General features: G+C 52.3%; 1 protein-coding gene across 1 annotated transcript; it reads left to right on the forward strand.

Moving 5' to 3' along the window:
• Nucleotides 1-329: 329 nt before the first annotated feature.
• On the forward strand, nucleotides 330-18,890 carry ttc19 (tetratricopeptide repeat domain 19). The gene is made up of 10 exons (XM_052023251.1): nucleotides 330-537; nucleotides 1,726-1,814; nucleotides 2,301-2,411; nucleotides 3,166-3,204; nucleotides 3,418-3,474; nucleotides 4,307-4,368; nucleotides 6,022-6,116; nucleotides 8,961-9,115; nucleotides 15,255-15,417; nucleotides 17,807-18,890. Exons 1-10 carry the CDS (start codon nucleotides 348-350, stop codon nucleotides 17,962-17,964), a joined length of 1,119 nt encoding a protein of 372 aa, XP_051879211.1. The 5' UTR covers nucleotides 330-347; the 3' UTR covers nucleotides 17,965-18,890.
• Nucleotides 18,891-19,010: the final 120 nt, after the last annotated feature.

Genomic DNA, 19,010 nt, shown 5'->3' on the forward strand with positions numbered 1-19,010 from the left:
TTCTGGTGAAGGTGCTCTCTCAGTGCAGGACTTAGACCCAGTGATGGATCTCCAGGTCAGGATGGTGGGTGACTTGGAGGGAACCTGTAGGTGGTGGAGTCCCCGGTGCCCGCTGCCTGGTCCTTGTGGCAGAGGGCATGGGGTTGGTTTCTTGTGGTGACTCTAAGAACGGGCAAAGGGCTCCGTGGGCTTCCACTGGTCTCAAGGTAAAGGGCTATTGTTCAAGGAAAATAACAGAACGGCCCTTCAGCCCTTCCCCTCGCTGCTTTCCCCGCCCCTTTAACTACCAGGGTGCTGGTCCCTTTAAGCGGCCGGTCACGTGTGTGGGCGGGGAGGCCGCCGCCGCGATGCTGCGAACGGCGGGGAGCCGCGGCCTGAGCTCCGGCCGCCGGCTCTGGCTCCGCGTTCCCGGCCGCTGCTGCCGCCCAGCGCCGCCGCCGCCGCCGCGTCCCGCCTCCGGCTTCCAGGGCGCCCTCACCCGGCCCACGGTTCAATCGAGGAGCGGAGGCCCCGGGCCCCGGAGCGCAGCGAGTCTGGGTGAGAGGGAGGAGCCTCGGGGAGACCCCGCCCCCCGGGAGGACAGGCCCCGCCCCCAGAAGGAAAGGCCCCGCCCCTGTACAGGCCCCGCCCCCAGAAGGAAAGGCCCCGCCCCTGTACAGGCCCCGCCTCCAGAATGAAAGACCCCGCCCCCGCACAGGCCCCGCCCCCAGAAGGAAAGACCCCGCCCCTGTACAGGCCCCGCCCCCAGGCCCCGCACAGGCCCTGCCTCCAGAATGAAAGACCCCGCCCCTGTACAGGCCCGGCCCCTCACAGGCCCCGCCCCCAGAAGGAAAGGCCCCGCCCCTGTACAGGCCCCGCCCCCAGACCGGGCAGACTCCGACTCCAGTCTCTACCCTGGACCCCACCCTAGTGACCCCCACCACCCCCCCCCCCAAACCACCCCAGGTTGGACTGCCCCTGCCACCTCCAGACCCCTCTCTTCTTGACCCTGCTCATTCCTGACTGTCCCAGGATGGACAGACCCTGTCCCCTTCAGACCTTGCCTTATCACCACCCTACCCCTGCCCCAGCCCCAGTCCCATCCAGACTCCTCCCCTGGATGGATTCCGCTCCCTCTACACCCTCCCCTGGGCCGGATGGAACCCACATCTTCCAGACTCAATCCTTCTCAAGCCAGACAAACCCCTTCCCCTCTGACTCATATTACAACCTAGAGGAGGCCATTCGTCCCATCGAGTCAATAACGGCTGAAGGGCTATTCCATTCCCGCATTTTCCCTGTAACCCATTCTCCCCACATTCCCATCAGCTCCCTGATTCAACCACTCACCTAAACCCTCGGCCCAATTTACAGCAGCCAATTAACCCAGCAACCAGCATGTCACATGTGTCTGGCTCCCAATTTCCACTGTTTGCTCCCCCAACCTATTTCCCTACCTGCCCACCACTTTTCCCCATCTGAACCCCACCCATTCACTGTCTGCCCCATCCTCCCTCCTTTCCCCAACTAATCCATTCTATTTTGCCCTGTCTGCCCTCCCCATTCCTCCCCTAACGTATCTGAGCCCCATTTGTTTTCTGTCATCTCTGTTTCCCACATTTTCATTTTCCTGCATTTTCCACTCCGTTCCCTATCTGCCCCTTCCACTCCACTATCTCCTCTCCTGTTTCCCCCTCGTGTGCTGCCTCCTCCTCACTGATGGTCTGCTTTCTGCGTCCCTTCCAGCACTGCTCGCTGCCTTTGGCATCTTCCAGTGGGGTGAGAAGCAACCGGTGTCCGATGACGAGATCATCCTCCTCATCAAGCGCTCAAAGGTCTAGTTCTGCTAAGGGCAACATTGTGAGCTCAGACACTGTCACCCCTCCTGTGGAGGCCCCACCTCAGCCAGAATTCACCTTCCCTCAAACAATGGGATGGGCATCTGTCACTCTTCCAGGGCAGTGCTAAGTAACTGCTGCACTGTGGGGGGGGCAGTACTGAGGGAGGGTCACACTGGGGGGGGGGGGACAGTACTGAGGGAGGGTCACACTGTGGGGGGGGGACAGTACTGAGGGAGGGTCACACTGTGGGAGGGGCAGTAGTGAGGGAGCTCCACATTGGGGGGAGGGGGGATGGGGGTGGTGGTACTGAGGGAATGCCGCACTGTCAGAATGTGCTGCTGGGCCACAGTAACTCTCTGATCAATTGCATTCACTCAGTGAGCCCGTTGTCTCTGGGGAACTGTTTTTGCTGACGGTATCCTGTGGTGGGGTGGGTTGGAGGGTGAGTGCAGCACTGTAACTCCCTCTGTACCTCTGTAGCTGAGTGCTGCCAAGGGTGACCTGGAGGATGCTGAGCGGTTTTTGCACCAAGCCCTTCACCTAGCCCAGCAGTCACAGAACAACCAGGCCATCAGCTACATCTACTGCCAGGTAAGGCCAGGGTCTGCAGTAACCGAGGGGCTGGGCTGTCCACCGGCAACGGTCGCTCGGCAGGCTCCCACTCCTGATGTGAGTTCCCGAGCAATGGGGATCGGGGGTTGTGCATCTGGGAATGGGTGTGACGAGCTGGTTCCAGGTGAAGGGGTGAGGGGCGACAAAGGTGGACAAACTCAGCGGGTCAGGCAGCATCTGTGGAGGGAAATGGGCAGGCGACGTTTCAGGTCGAGACCCTTCATCTGGACGGACAGAGTAGAGGGGAGTTAGCTGGTGTAAAGAGGTGGAGGGAAGGGGTGGACCAAGAGCTGGGTGGAGTAGCGGGAGAGCAGCGTAGATCACAGAGGGCGAGCAGTGAGAGAGTGATTTCACACAACTCCCGTCGGAGAGGGGAGGAAACTTCTTTGAAGTCTGCGTACCTTGAAGAGACTTCGCAGTGGAGCAGCAAGCTGGGGACACGAGACCACAGCTGCTGGAATCTGGCAGCAACAAACAATCTGCTGGAGGAACTCAACAGGTCTGTGGGAGGGAAAGGAATTGTTGACGTTTCAGGTCAAAACCCTGCATCAGACGCTGACAATTCCTTTTGCCTGCAGACACTGCTCGGACCCCGAGTTCTGCAGCAGACTGTTTGTGGCTGGACACACACTCGAGATTGGGGTGTTACAGAGTTTGTCTCCCAGAACCTGTGACCTGGGCACTGTTGACCACGAATGTGACCTGATGCTGCTCCCTCTCGTGTCTTCTGCAGATGGCGAATCTGGCCTTCCTTCGCGGAGACCTGCTCGGTGTAAGTGGCAGCCTGACCTGACTCTTGACCTCGACCCTTCCTCCAGCCCTTTGACCTCACTCCTTCCTGAGCCCCTTGACCCCAAAACATAGAATCCACACGTTCCCCAACCACCTCTGAAGTTGGACTTCTCATTCCCCCCTGACCTCGGATCCAGTAAAGTATAGGTCTAGCCTGCTAGTTTGAGTTCAGTTCTCACTGTCTTCCTCACAGGCTGAGAAGCTCTTCAAAGCAACCATGAGCCAGTTACTTGGGTCGGGAACACGCCAGGTAAGCATCAGTTCTTTAATGGCAGGAAGCACGACGGGATTTGGGTGTTGCTGACCAGACAAGTGTGTGTTGCCCATTCCTAGCGGGGCTGGGGAAGGTGGGGGTGAGCCACCATATTGAACCACTGTGGACCTTCTGGTGAAGGTGTTCCCACAGTGCTGGTGGGGAGCGAGTTCCAGGACTGTGGAGGGGAGCCTGCAGGTGGTGGTGTGCCGATGTCCCTGCTGCCCTTGTCCTCAGGGGGGGAGTTGGATGTCTCGGGTTTGGGAGGTGCTGTCGGAGTAGCCTGGGTGAGTAACTGCCGTGTTTTTTGTAGGTGGTGCACACTGTGGACTGGTGGGGGAGGGAGGGAATGTTTGGCGGCTGATCCAGACAGATGCTTCGGCCTGCTGATGTCAGGTTTCTTGAGCTATATAGTCTGCTGTCCATAGCTTCATTGCCCTCACTATTTGTTTCAGTAAGTCACTGTGATGGGCAGTGGCTGACTGTGTGGTCTATACTGTACTGACTATCTCTCTCCATCTCTCTCCCTGCATCGCTCTCTCTCTCTCCCTGCATCGCTCTCTCTCTCTCCCTGCATCGCTCTCTCTCTCTCCCTGCATCGCTCTCTCTCTCTCCCTGCATCGCTCTCTCTCTCTCCCTGCATCACTCTCTCTCTCTCCCTGCATCTCTCTCTCTCTCTCCCTGCATCCCCCTCTCTCTCTCCCTGCATCTCTCTCTCTCTCTCCCTGCATCCCTCTCTCTCCCCCTCCATTCTCTCTCCACCTCCAACTCCCTCCACACATCTTTTTCTCTCTCGCTCCATCTCTCTCTCCCCCCTTTGACCCTCCAGGACGACAACGCACTCATTGAGATGTCCCTCAAGTTGTGCAGCATCTACGCTACCACTGACCGGTGAGTGCACCTGTGGCAGCAGCAAAACTGCCTTTCGATTTATCTGGTAAACCAGTCCCCAAATCCTGCTTTCCCCACTGCCCTGTCCCCCACTGTTCCCCCTGCCCAACCGCTCCGGCGACCAGGTACAAGACCCAGGGGCACTCTACCTAGGGCATGTCCTGGTCCTGAGCCCTTTCAGAGTTGGAGGGTCACTCACAGACTCTCTGCAGAGGGGCCAGAGCCCAGGCATTGCTTGAGCAGCTCCACCAAGGGGCTTGGAGAGGGGTGAGAATTGACCACTGGTCAGCTTCAAGTTAATGCGGGGACAGGAGGAGGGTATCCAAACCCTCGGGCTGGCTACACTTGAACAGGAAGAGGCATTCAACCCCTCAATCTATTCCATCGACAAGTGGTGTATCTCCTTCTGCACCCTTTGACTACGTGAACGTTGATAGCCAATAAATGTATGTCCATCTCAAGTTTTCTGTTTTTCTATTGACTGCAGCTTGAAAAGATTTAAAAGGGACCTGAGGGGCAACTTCTTCACACACACAGGGTGGTGGGTATATGGAACGAGCTGCCAGAGGAAGTGGTTGAGGCAGGTACATTAACAACATTTAAAAGACACTTGGACAGGTACATGGATAAGAAAAGTTTAGAGGGATATCGGCCAAGGACGGGCAAATGGGACTGGATTAAATGGGAATCTTGATCGGCATGGACCAGTTGGGCTGAAGGGCCTGTTTCCGTGCTGTATGACTGTGATTCTACAACAGCTTCTTCTGCAGGGATGGGGGTGGGGGGGTGGGAAGGGGGAAGAGTCCCAAACTTCCACTCCCTTTGAATGAAGAGTTGCTTCCTGGCTTCATCCCTGACTGTCTGAAACAGGTTTTAACACCCACTTTATCCAGGGCTCCTTACCCCGCCCCACCTGAGGGAAGGGGTCCTCTCCAGCCCACCAGCTGTTCCTCGCGTTCTAATCCCTCAGTTAGACATCGTCATTGACTCTCAACCAGTCCTCATTGAGGGGTCAGCGGTAGAAAGGGTGAGCAGCTTCGAGTTCCTGAGCATCAACATCTCAGAGGATCTGTCCTGGGCCCAACACATTGATGCCAGCAGCTCTACTTCGTTAAGCGTTTGAGGAGACTCGGTGTGTCACCAAGGACTCTTACAAGTTTCTATAGATGTACGGTGGAGAGCATTCTGACTGGTGGCATCACCGCCTGGTATGTAGACTCCAATGCGCGGGATTGCCAGCCAGCTCCATCACGGGCACAACCCTCCCTGCCATCGAGGACATCTTCAAGAGGCGGTGCCTCAAGAAGGCAGCATCCATCACTAAGGACCCTCACCACCCGGGACATGCCCTCTTCTCGTTACTACCATCGGGGAGGAGGTACAGGAGCCTGAAGACCCACACTCAATGTTCTAGAAACAGCTTCTTCCCATCCACCATCAGATTTCTGAATGGTCCATGAGCACCTCATTATTCCTTTTTCTGCACTATTTATTATTGTAACTTATAGTAATTTTATATCTTGCACTCTGCTGCTGCCGCAAAACAACAAATTTCACATCACATGTTGTGATTTCTTCCTGATTCTGATTCCTTCTTGAAGCAGTTGGCTGTGGTGGGTGACTGATGTTTGTGCCTTTCACTCTCTGACACAGGCACCATCTGGCAGTCGAAGGATACAAGTGGTGCATTGAGACGTTGGAGGAGAAGGTTCAACGTGAGGAAGTGGTTCCTGAGGAAGTTTTGTCAGGTAGGATTGCTGGTCTGTGGGATCGGTTCCACCCTTGTCCACGGCTGGTCTGCCAGTGTTTCCTGCAGCACAGTGAGCTTGGCCCCCCCACCACACAAACACTCACTCCCCCCCACCACCACCGGCACACAGTGACGGCAGAGTGTGTCGTCTGCAGAATGCACTGCAGTTGGTAATTGGTTTTATTACTGTCACAGGTACCGAGATACAGTGAAAACCGTTTGTTTGCATGCCATACATAAATACATCGAGGTAGTACAAAAGGAAAACAGAATATAGTGTTAAATTACAAAGAAAGTGCAGTGCAGGCAGACGGTAAGGTGCAAGGGTCATGAAAAGGTAGATTGAGAGATCAAGAGTTCATATTTTAGTGTATGACAGGTCCGTTCAAGAGCCTTATAACAGTGGGATAGAAAGTGTTCGCCGTTACTTGGATGCTATGACAATATTTCCCAAACCTGTGGCTTTACCACTCAGAAGGGTAACGCCAGCAGGGACAGGGGAACACCACCACCTGCAGGTTCCCTCATCATCCTGACTTGGAAATATATCACCGTTCCTTCCCTGTCACTGGGTCTAAACCCCAGAACTCCCTCCCCAACGGCACTGTGGGGGCAGCTTCAGCAGAAGGATTACAGTGGCTCTCGAAGGCAGCCCACCCCTTCTCGGGGGGAGCATAGAGGGGTAATAATCTTGCCATTAATGCCCTGATACCATCACTAAATACTGTAAAAGCCCTTCCATCTTCTGGTTGATGGCTGCAAAGCCAATGAAGGTTAATTTGCTTTGTAATTCAGCACCCGCACTATGGCTCTGAGACAAGCCCAGTGCTGCCCTGCAGTGGTGCAGCAGGGAGCAGGCTCCAGATCTCCTGTTGTGAGTCATGTGACTCACCTCTGACAGAACGCTGGACAATCTCAGCAGGTCAAACATTGTTTGTGGAGGTAAAAGTTGTGAGATGATGTTTTGGGTCAAGACCCTGCATCAGAACTGAGAGGGAAGAGGAAAGATAAATTGGTATTGGTTTATTATTGTCACATGCGCTGAGGTGCAGTGAAAAACTTTGTCTTTCATGCCATCCATACAGATCATTTCATCACATCAGTGCAGTGAGGTAGTACAAGGGAAAACAATAACAGAATGCAGAATAAAGTGTTACAGTTACAGAGAAAGTGCAGTGCAGGCAGACAATAAGGTGCAAGGTCATAATGAGGTAGATTGTGAGGTCAAGACTCCATCTTATCGTACTATACTCTTATAACAGTGGGATAGAAGCTGTCCTTGAGCCTGGTGGTACGTGCTTTCAGGCTTTTGTATCTTCTGCCCGATGGGAGGGGGGAGAAGAGAGAGTGTCCGGGATTGCCGGTATATAGTTGTACAGGGGTGAGACAGAGGCTGGTAGGTGATAGGTGGAGTGAGACAGGGAGGGGATGGGAGGTCTGAACAAAGAGCGGAAAACAAGGTAGACGGTGAGTGTGTGGGGAGGGGAACACTGGGGCTGTGGGTTACCTGAAAGTGGAAAATTCAATGTTCATACCATTGGGTTGTAAACGACCCAAGCAGGATGTCAGATGTTAATCGTCCAATTTGCATTTGGCCTCTCTGTATCATTGGAGAAGGACAAGGGCAGACCGGTCGGTGGGGGAGTGGGAAGGAGAGTTAAAATGGCATGGAACTGGAGCTCCAGAGGGCCGCTGTGGACAGAGCGCAGGCACCCCAGTCGTTTTCACCAGTGTAGGGGAGGCCACGTCGTGAGGTTGGTGAGGCATGGATGAGACCAAGTGTAGACTTGGTGACTGTTTTGCAGAGTACCTGAGCTCTGTGCCACGGTTCAGCTCCAGGGTCTGGTTCCATCTGCTCATCATCCCCTCCCCATCTGGTTCCACCCCTCACCTACCTTGTACACTGGCAATCTTTCCGTTTCCCTGCCGGTCCTGACGCAGGGTCTCGACACAAACTGTCGACTTACAGATTTTGCCCTCGCAGATGCTGCTCAGCCCACTGGATCATCCAGTGTTTGTCTTTGTACTCTCACCTCTGAGGCAGGTTCCAGTCCAACACTGTAGACAGGCTGACACTCCCAGTGCAGCACAGTGGGAGGGGTGGCGCTGAGGGAGGGGCCCTACTGAAGGAGTGCCGCAGTGCCGATGGTGCTGCCGCTCACTGAGAAGTGGGACCACAGTCCCACCGGCTCTGGAATGGGCAGCATGGTCCCTTCGCACCTCTTTGAAGAACAGATGGGATCTTTCTAGTAGTCTCAGCTGGTGCTGCCCGCACTCGACATCATTAGATTGTGTTTTGTGGGATCTTGCTGTGATAAGGTGTACGACGGCAGAGGGAGGGGAGTGCGCCGTGATGAGGCAGGTGACAGCAGGGGGACATACTAGACGTTGGTTTTACAGGATCTTGCTCTGCACTGTTCTCTGTGTTGAGGTGCATGTTGGGGGGGGGTCATACAGACATTGGGTTTATGGAATCTTGCTCTGCACTGTTCTTGCGCGACTGGGTGTGTAACGGGGAGGGGTGACTGGGTGTGTAGTGGGGAGAGGTGACGTGTGTAACGGGGAGGGGTGCTGGCGTTGGGTGCATTCACAACTCTGTTCTCGTGGGACGGGGTGTGTAACAGGGAGGGGTGACAGGGTGTGTGATGGGGAGAGGAGCCGGCGTCAGGTGCATTCACCACTCTGTTCCCATGTGACAGGGTGTGTAACGGGGAGAGGTGTGTAACGGGGAGAGGAGCCGGCGTCGGGTGCATTCACCACTCTGTTCCCGTGTGACGGGGTGTGTGACGGGGAGAGGAGCCGGCATTGGGTGCATTCACCACTCTGTTCTCTCTGTGCTCAGTGGAGGAGAAGGAGAACACACGGCTGCTGCTCGGGGTGACCCTGGACTCCTGTGCCCGCTACATGCTGAGCCGCACACAGCTGGAGCTGGCCGCCAGCCTGTACGAGAAGGCGCTGGCCATTGCCGAGGAGGTGCATGGTGAGACACACCCACAGGTGAGGGGCCTCTGCACCAACCAGCTCCCTCCGCCTCTCCCAGCCCACCCATCAATGTCCCCTCCCCCAAACGTTCCCCACTTCCTCTCTCATTGTGTCATAGAATCATAGAGTCATACAGAATGAAAACAGGCCCTTCGGCCCAACTCATCCATGCTGACCAAGTTGTCTACCTGAGCTAGTCCCATTTGCCTGTGTTAGGCTCATATCCCTCTAAACCTTTCCTGTCCATGTACCTGTCCAAATGTCTTCTAAACATTAAAATTGTACCCATCTCTACCACTTCCCCTGGCAGCTCGTTCCACACACCCACCACCCTCTGTGTGAAACGTTGCCCCTCAGGCCCCCTTTAAATCTCTCCCCTCTCACCCTAAACCCATGCCCTCTAGTTTTAGACTCCCCCACCCTTGGAAAAAGACCGTGCCCATTCACCTTATCGATGCCCCTTGTGATTTTATAAACCTCTAAGACCACCCCTCAGCCTCCTTCTCTCCAGGGAGAACAGTCCCGGCCCGTCCGGTCTCCAGTCTCTCCCGGCAACATCCTCGTGAGTCTTTCCTGCACCCTCTCCGGCTAACCAACATCACTCCCTCACCCCCACGGTCACCCAGTCCATACCCTCCCTCCATGTACTGAGGACCTTTACTGAGGCGGTCACACCACAAGTGATGATGTGGCGGTGATGGGTGAGCACCAGGCAGAGGAGTAGGTACAGGCAGGTCACAAGATCACAAGACAAGGGAGCAGAAGCAGGCCATTCGGCCCATCGAGTCTGCTCCAAGGAAAGGGAAATAGAAATGGGGAATAGGGAGAAAGAAAGAAAGGAAAAAAAACTCTTCTAACCCCAATTACCGGCCTTATCCCCATATCCCTTGATATCCTGACTATTTAGATATCTATCTATCTCCTCCTTGAACGCCCCCACTGATCCGGCCTCCACCGCTGTACGTGGCAAGGAGTTCCACAAATTCACCACCCTCTGGCTAAAGAAATTTCTCCTCATCTCCGTTTTGAAACTGTACCCTCTAATTCTAAGATTGTGCCCTCTGGTCCTGGACTCACCCACCAAGGGAAACAGCCTAGCCACATCTACTCTGTCCTTTCATTTTAAATGTCGCTATGAGGTCCCCTCTCATTCTTCTGTACTCCAGTGAGTACAGTCCAAGAGCCGACAAACGCTCCTCATACGTAAGCCCTTTCATTCCTGGAATCATCCTCGTAAATCTCCTCTGAACCCTCTCCAACGTCAACACATCCTTCCTAAGATGTGGGGCCCAAAACGGCGCACAATATTCCAAATGAGGCCTCACTAGTGCCCCATAGAGCCTCATTAACACCTCCTTACTTTTATACACTATACCTCTCAAAATGAATGCCAACATAGCATTCGCTTTCTTTACCACCGATCCGACCTGGTGGTTAACTTTTAAGGTATCCTGCACGAGTACCCCCAAGTCCCTTTGTACTTCCGTGCTTTGGATTTTCTCTCCTCCTAGATAATAATCTGCCCACTTATTTCTGCTTCCAAAGTGTACAACTGCACATTTCCCTACATTGAATCTCATCTGCCATTTCCTTGCCCATTCTCCTAAACTGTCTAGGTCCCTCTGCAACCTTCCTATCTCTTCAATACTCCCTACTCCTCCCCCTATCTTGGTGTCATCCACAAACTTAGCCACAAAACCATTTATTCCATTATCCAAATCATTAATGTACAAGGTAAAAAGGAGCGGTCCCAACACCAACCCCTGCGGCACACCACTAGTAACCAGTAGCCAACCAGAACGAGATCCTTTTATTTCCACTCTTTGCTTCCTGCCAACCAGCCAATGCTCCACCCATTCTGTTATCCTACCTGTAATTCCATGACCTCTCATCTTAATCAGTCTCTTGTGAGGCACCTTAAAAAGGCCTTTTAAAAGTCTAAATACACAACATCTACCGCCTCTCCCTTATCCACCTTACCTGTGATTTCTTCAAAAAACTCCAATAGGTTGGTCAGGCAGGATCTTCCCTTCACAAAACCACGTTGGCTAGGACCTATCTTGCCTTGTGCCTCTAGGTATTCCGTAACCCCGTCTTTGAGGATCGATTCCAATAACTTTCCCACCACTGATGTCAGACTAATGGGTCTGTAATTTCCTTTATGCTGCCTCCCACCTTTCTTATACAACGGAACTACATTTGCGACCCTCCAGTCCTCCGGAACCACGCCGGAATCTATCGATTCCTGGAAAATTATCGCCAATGCCTCCGCTATCTCTAAAGCCACCTCCTTCAGAACCCGGGGATGCACCTCATCCGGTCCGGGAGACTTATCAGTCTTTAGTCCATTTAGTTTTCCTAGCACCTTCTCCCTGGTAATCTTAACTGAACTCAGTTCCATTTTGTGAGACTAACCGGCACATTGCTGATGTCCTCCACGGACACTGCTGAGCAGACAGCCTCCCGAGGCACAGCAGCAACATCCAAGTCTGTGGCACCATGGCTGGTCCTGCTGCAGGCTACAGGAGGCGAGGAAAAGACTGGGAGTGCTGTGGTGAAAAGGGTTTCGGTTGGAAGGACAGGTGGCGCGTGTGCTGCAGAGAGTTGTGGACACAACTCAGCACATCACGGAAACCAACCTCCTCTCCATGGTCTCTTGTCTACACCTCACTGCCTCGGTAAAGCAGCCGACATAATCAAAGACCCCACCCACCCACCCCAGACATTCTCTCCCCCCTCCCATCGGGCAGAAGATACAAAAGCCTGAAAGCACGTACCACCAGGCTCAAGGACAGCTTCTATCCCGCTGTTATAAGACTATTGAACAGTCCCCTTGTAGGATAAGATGGACTCTTGACCTCACAATCTACCTGATTATGACCTTGCACCTTATTGTCTGCCTGCACTGCACTTTCTCTGTAACTGTAACACTTTATTCTGCATTCTGTTATTGTTTTCCCTTGAACTACCTCAATGCACTGTGTACTAACTCAATGTAACTGCACTGTGTAATGAATTGACCTGTACCGATCGGTATGCAAGACAAGTTTTTCACTGTACCTCGGTACAAGTGACAATAATAAACCAATTCCAATTCCAACAGCAGAGAAACAGGCCCTTCAGTCCAACTGGTCCATGCCAACCGAGGTGTCCACCTAAGCTAGTTCCCATTTGCCTGCGTTTGACCCGTATCCTTCTAAACCTTTCCCATCCATGTGCCTGTCCAAGTGTCTTTTCAATGCTGTTATTGTACCTGCCTCAAGCACTTCCTCTGGCAGATGCTGGAAATCTAAAATGAAACCAGAAAATTCTGGAAATACTCGATGGTTCATACCCAGTTCTGACGAAGGGTCTTTGGCCTGAAATGCTAACTCAGTTTCTCATCCCACAGGTGCTGCCTGACCTGCTGAGTGTTTCCAGCATTTTCTGTTTTTATTCCATGATGGGATGTTGTCTCCCTGGTGCCAGGTCCAGGGATTTCTCAGAGTGGCTGCAGGGCATTCTGGAGGGAGAGGGTCAATGTCGGTACCTGAGCATGGGGAAAGGGAGGAGGTCCTGCAACATGAACTTAAAGTTGGGAGATAGATTGAAAAGTTCCTAATCTCAGGATTGCTTCCCATATCCAGAGACGAAGGGAACATAACAGACCGGTTGAATGCAAGGCTGGAGAGGGATTTAGGTTGCTGGGGCAATGTGAACAGTTCTGGGGAGGTGGGATGTGTAGAGGTATGACAGGTTACCTCCAGGCAGGGTGTGATGAGCTGTGGTGACAGGGAGAATTGGAATTGGTTTATTATTGCTAAATGTACCGAGGTACAGTGAAAAACTTGTCTTGCACACCGATCGTACAGATCAATTCATCACATCAGTACATCAAGGTAGTACAAAGGAAAACAGTAACAGAATGCAGAATAAAGTGTTACAGTTACAGAGAAAGTGCAGTGCAGGCAGACAATAAGGTGCAAGTCAATAGATTTAAAAGAACGTTATCAGTAATTCTTAGAGATACAGAATTTAGATTTAAGAGAGTAGAATGACTATAATGGAGGTAATGAGTAGATCTGCAGAGAGCAGCTTGCAACAAGTCACCCCGTTCAGTAGCGTTTGATTTTATGGGATCTTGCTCTGTACTATTCTCGCTGTGATGAGGTGTGTGGTGGAATAGAACCAGTATCCTTCTGGGGTTATTCCCTAGTGCTGCTGGGAGGATTTGAACGAGAATGGAAGAGGGCTGGAACCTGAGTGTGAAGACCGAGGAGGAGAAGGCAGGGATAGAAACGAAACAAAGTGAAAGGCACAGGAATCAGGAGAAACAAATGGGGTCACAGTGTGAATCAGTGCAAGGATGACTAATGGTGTTAAAGGGGCAAGACACTGTGTCTCAATGTGTAGAGTATCACAATAAATTGGTAAATTGGTTTATTATTGTCACATGTACAGAGGTACAGTGAAAAGCTTTGTTTTGCATGCCATCCGTACAGATCATTTCACTACAACAGCGCATTGAGGTAGCACTAGGGAAAACGATAACAGAATGCAGAATATAGTGTCACAGCTACAGAGAAAATCCAGTGTAGGCAGACAATGAGGTGCAAGGCCACAATGAGGTAGATTGTGAGGTCAAGAGTCCATCTCATCGTACTAGGGAACCGTTCAATAGTCTTATAACAGTGGGATAGAAGCTGTCCTTGAGCCTGGTGGTACGTGCTTTCAGGCTTTTGTATCTTCTGCCCGATGGGAGGGGGGAGAAGAGAGAGTGTCCTGGGTGGGTGGGGTCTTTGATTATGCTGAGGCAGCGAGGTGTAGACAGAGTCCGTGGAGAGGAGGCTGGTTTCTGTGATGTGTCCAATAATAGATGAATTAATCATGCAAATAGATGTAAATGGATATGATATAGTTGCAATTTATAAAGACATGGCAGGGTGACCAGGGATGGAAACTCAACAACTTGATATTCAGTAAAGACAAGCAAAAAGAGAAAGGGTGGCAGTGTTGTCAGTAAAGGGGGAATCAGAGCAACAGTGGGGAAGGAAATCAACTCTGAGAACCTGCTATTCAGGGACATGGATAGGAAAGGTTTAAAGGGATATGGGCCAAACGCAGGCATATGGGACTCGCATAGATGGGTATCTTGGTCAGCATGGACGAGTTGGGCTGAAGAGCCTGTTTCTGTGCTGTATGACTCTGTGATTCCAACCCTCATGATATTAAACTAGAACAAGTGCAGAAAAGATTTACCGGGATGTTGTCTGGACTTCGGGGCCTGAGTTACAAGGAGAGGTTGTGTACACTAGGACTTTATTCCCTGGAACGTAAGAGATTGAGGGGTGACTTGAGAGAGGCGTATAAGATCATGAGGGGCATCGACAGGGTGAAAGCACAGAGTCTTTTTCCCAGGGAGGGGGTGCTAAAAACAAGAGGGCATAGGTTTAAGATCAGAGGCGAGAGATTTAAAAGGGACATCAGGGGCAGCTTCTTCACACAAAGGGTGGTGTGTATTTGGAATGAGTTGCGAGAAATAGTGGTTGAGGTGGGCACATTAGCAAAGTTTAAAAGCCATCTCGATAAGTCCATGGATAGGAGAGGTTTAGAGGGCTCTGGGCCAAACGTGGGCAGATGGGACTAGCTCACCGGGCAACAGAGTCGGCATGGACGAGTTGGGCCGAAGGGCCTGTTTCCCTGCTGTATGTGGAAGCTACGACTCTATGTAGAATCTGTGTGGGTGGAGCTATGAAAACCCAAGGGGAGGAAAGAATTAGTGGGGGTCGTATCTCGACCGCCAGCCAGTAAAGGTGGTGTAGGGTAAGGCATTAAACAGGAACTTAGAGGTGCATGCATTAAAGGTAATTAGGGGTGACTTTAACCTGCATATAGATTGGGCAAACCAAATTAGCAAAGATGGTGCAGAGGAGGGATTCCCGGAGTGTGTTGGTGGTGGTTTCTTGGATCAAACTGTTGAGGGGTCAACCAGAGAGGTCCATCCTAGACCAGGTCTGGGAATGGGACAACCTCAGTAGTCAGCACAGACAGGATGGGCAGAGTAGCCTGCTCTTGTGTCTGAGTCTCGATCCTGTGTGGATGCTGTTGGATCATTGTTGGTGGCGCCCGTTGCTGCTCCTGACCCCTCTCCCCTGTGTCTTGCTCTGTCTGACAGGCAGTGGTATTGATGAACGACCTGGCCACCGTGCTGGACATGAAGGGCTGCCATGACCAAGCCTACGAATACGTCAGGAGGGCGTCCAGCCTGGCAAGGAGGACTGGCCATGCAGACGAGTACCTGATCCTCAGTAACCTGGCCGGGATCCTCGCCCACAGAGGTAACCTCGGCCTCAGAATGGGGAGAGCTGTCTGGGTGGGGACTGGCTCTCCCCAGGAGTGGAGGAGGGACTGAGGAAGGGACTGGCTCTCCCTAGGAGTGGAGGAGGGATTGAGGGGCTGGCTGGGTGGGGGCTGGCTCACCCCAGGGGAGGAGGAGGGACCGAGGAGGGGACTGGCTCTCTCCAGGAGTGCAGGATAGGCTGGGTGGGGGATGCATCCTCCTGGGAGCGGGGCTACGACAGGAGTACCCCTCCCCTCGGCAGTGGGGGTTGTGTTGTTGGACCCTTCCCAGGAGCAGGATGGGACCAGTAACACCTCACCAATGTGGGTCAAGACCTATCTGGTCAGTGTTTTAAATCATCTACAAGGGAATAAGAGTCAGAGGGATCTGAGCCAAACACAGGGAAGGGGGACTTGCTCAGGTAGGCTCCTGGGTCGGCATGGACCAGTTGGGCTGAAGGGCCTGTTTCTGTGCTGTAGGACTCTAATGAGCAGCAGGAGTCAGCCATCTCGCCCTTCAAGCCTGCTCCAAGAAGTATCCAGAGGCTGAAGTATCCAGATCATGGTCGATCTACTTCAGCCTCATTTTCCTACAATGTTCCCATCCCTTGATTCATTGACGTCGACCCTTGTTCTGCATGACTTTAAAAGTACTTGGACAGGTACATGGATAGGAAAGGTTTAGAGGGACATGGGTCGAACACAGGTAAATGGGACTGGCGTAGTTGGGTTGAAGGGGCTGTTTCCGTGCTGTATAACTGTGACAGCCTCTACGGCCCTCTGGGGCAGAGAATTCCAGCAGAAAGCTGATGCTCCAAACTGCACTGTCCGAGGAGCTGCCGTAAAGTGAGGCCAGAGAGACACTGCCCTCTCAGGTGGATGTAAAGGTCCCAGGAAACTATTTCTTGACTTCCCAATGTCTATACTCAATATCTCGACGAAAAACATTCACAAATCTTCCCCCCCACCTTCCTCCACCACCCCCCCCCCCCCCCCCACAGATGCTGCTCGACCTGCTAAGTTCTTCCAGCAGGTTGCTTGTTGCTCCAGATTCCCGTCTCTGGTGTTTCCAGGTGTCTGGTTATTGGCACGTTGGTGTTGTGGATCTTGGTGTGCATAAATGGATGTGTTTCCTACATTGCAGCAGTAACTCAACTGTAAAGTGCTTTTGTGTGTGCCATGCTGAATTGTGCAGGGCCGTAGAGATGCAGGCTATCTCCTCTTCACTGTCTTGAGGACATTGGGAGGAAGTGAGGTTGAGGATGGAGCCCAGTGGGTGTGAGCAGCAACCTCCCTTTCCTTGGGCTGTTACTGATGAGCAGTTGTTCCCCTGCATTTTCCAGCAGCCCACACACACATCCATTTCCCAATCTGCCCAGTTGAGATTTGAACTGGCAAAGCCTGGGATAACAAGGCTAAGACAGGAGCCACTAGGCCCTGTGGCTATATCCTCATGTGCTTCTGCCTCTCCGGGATCTGCTTGCTAAGGACACAGTGCATTTACTCAGTGCCTTTAACACTAGGAATGGGCCAGAGGGGTTCCAGGAACAGGAGCCAGGTGGTAAAGGAGTCACAGGGCAGGCAGGGTTATTAAGAAGGGTTTTTGAGGGGACAGAGGCAGAGAGGTTCAGGAAGGAAGCATCCCTACTCCGTAGCATCCATAGTTCCCTGAAAGTGGCCACACAAGTAGACAGGGTGGTAAAGAAGGCATACTGCACGCTTGCCTTCATCGGCCTGGGCATTGAGTACACGAGTTAGCTGTTGCAGCTGTGTAAACTTTGGTCAGGTTGCACTTGGAGTATTGTGTGCAGTTCTGGTCGCCCCATTACAGGAAGGATGTGGAGGCGTTGGAGAGGGTCCAGATGAGGTTCACCAGGATTAGAGAGTATGAGCTATAAGGAAAAGTTGGACAAACTTGGGTTGTTTTCTCTGGAGCGGTGGAGGCTGAGGGGAGACCTGATAGAAGTTTATAAAATTATGAGAGGCATAGATAGAGTAGACAGCCAGAATCTTTTTCCCAGAGTGGAAATGTCAAATATTAGAGGACGTGCATTAAGGTGAGGGGGGAAAGTTTAAAGGAGATGTGTGGGGAAAGTCTTTTACACAGAGAATGGTGGGTGCCTGGAACAGGCTACCTGGGTGGTGGTGGAGGCAGATACAATGGTGGTGTTTAAGAGGCTGTTATACTCATGAATACACAGGGACTGGAGGGATGTGGATCATGTCCAAGGGTTTAGTTTAATTTGGCATCATGTTCAGCATAGACACGGTGGGCCGAAGGGCCTTTTCCTGTGCTGTACTGTTCTATGTTCTACGTAAACGTGTTGGGGGCCACGGCTGCCAGAGGCCAGATCTGTTCCTTCACCCACCACTTCTGCTCTTTGACAGGGAACTACACTGAAGCCAAGCAGGTCTACGAGGAGGCTCTGAAACAGGCCAAGTCAAAGGGCGATGAGCAGGTGGTACAGCGTATCCAGGAGGGGATGGAGGAACTGGATGCCAGCACTCCCAGCTCCCATGGTCAAGGGGAGGCAAGTCATAAATGACAGAGATCTACACTGCACAATCCACAGCTTTAGAATAATTCCTGAGGACATTGCCCGTGTGGTTTGGGATTTACGGGAAAGGTCAGCTGATTGTCAGGCTCTGCTCCAGGGACTTGAGCTCAAAGTCCATGTCAACACTTCAACATAGTCCTGAGGGAGCTCGGCACTTGGGGTCAGTACTGAAGGACTCAGAAGTGCCAACTTTTAGATTACCGAGGTTTTGCCTACATCTGTGCCTGACACTGTTTTCAATAAGAATGAGAATTTTGGGATTGTTCCTTAATTGTTGGGCATTTAGTTGTGCTAAATTAAATTTTGCTCTGGAAGTATGTGTTCTTTATATTAAATGATCCAGAACAAATCAGGTACCCGAGACACTGCTAGTTAAGGAGGTGTTGACTTTAGAGAAGTTCCAGTGATCCAGTGGGAGCTGTGCAGAGCCAGTGAACTGTTGCCTGTGGTCAGAGGTTCATCTGCACCCGGTGTACTGCAGTCTGAGGATCCACACATGAGGCTGGGGTCAGGGTGTTTAAAACCAGAGGGCATAGGCTTAAGGTGAGAGGGGAAAGATTTAAAGGAGACCTGAGGGTTAAGTCTTTCCACACAGAGGGTGGTGAGTGCATGGAACGAGTTGCCGGAGGAAGTGGTAGTGGCAGGTACAGTTACATTTAAAAGACACTTGGACAGGTCCATGGATAGTAAAGGTTTGGAGGGATATGGGCCAAATTCAGGCAAATGGGACTAGCTCAGTTGGGCAACTGGGTCAGCATGGATGTGTTGGGCCAAAGGGCCTGTTTCGTGTTATATAACTATAACTATGACTCTGCCTCTGGCCTGGGGCTGGACTCGACCTGCACTGAACATGGATCCTTACTGACCCTGCTAACCTTGTGTAGCCAAGCCCTCAGAGATAAGGGTACACAGACTGCTTGGACTGACTCGGGGCCCACAGGCTGGTGCCGCGGAGTTCTGCTTCTCCTGTGCTCTGATCTCTCTGCTTCCATGGGGAAAGGCCCCAACTCACCAAACAAGCCAGAGGGAGACGG

The sequence above is a fragment of the Pristis pectinata genome, chromosome 9, assembly GCF_009764475.1.
Source record: "Pristis pectinata isolate sPriPec2 chromosome 9, sPriPec2.1.pri, whole genome shotgun sequence".
NCBI classification, from domain to species: domain Eukaryota; kingdom Metazoa; phylum Chordata; class Chondrichthyes; order Rhinopristiformes; family Pristidae; genus Pristis; species Pristis pectinata.

Coding starts and splice junctions, on each gene's coding strand:
- ttc19 (XM_052023251.1), top strand. CDS start 348: ATGCTGCGAACGGCGGGGAGCCGCGGCCTGAGCTCCGGCCGCCGGCTC. Junction 2,412..3,165: donor TCAGCTACATCTACTGCCAG/GTAAGGCCAGGG, acceptor TGTCTTCTGCAG/ATGGCGAATCTGGCCTTCCT. Junction 3,205..3,417: donor TTCGCGGAGACCTGCTCGGT/GTAAGTGGCAGC, acceptor TCTTCCTCACAG/GCTGAGAAGCTCTTCAAAGC.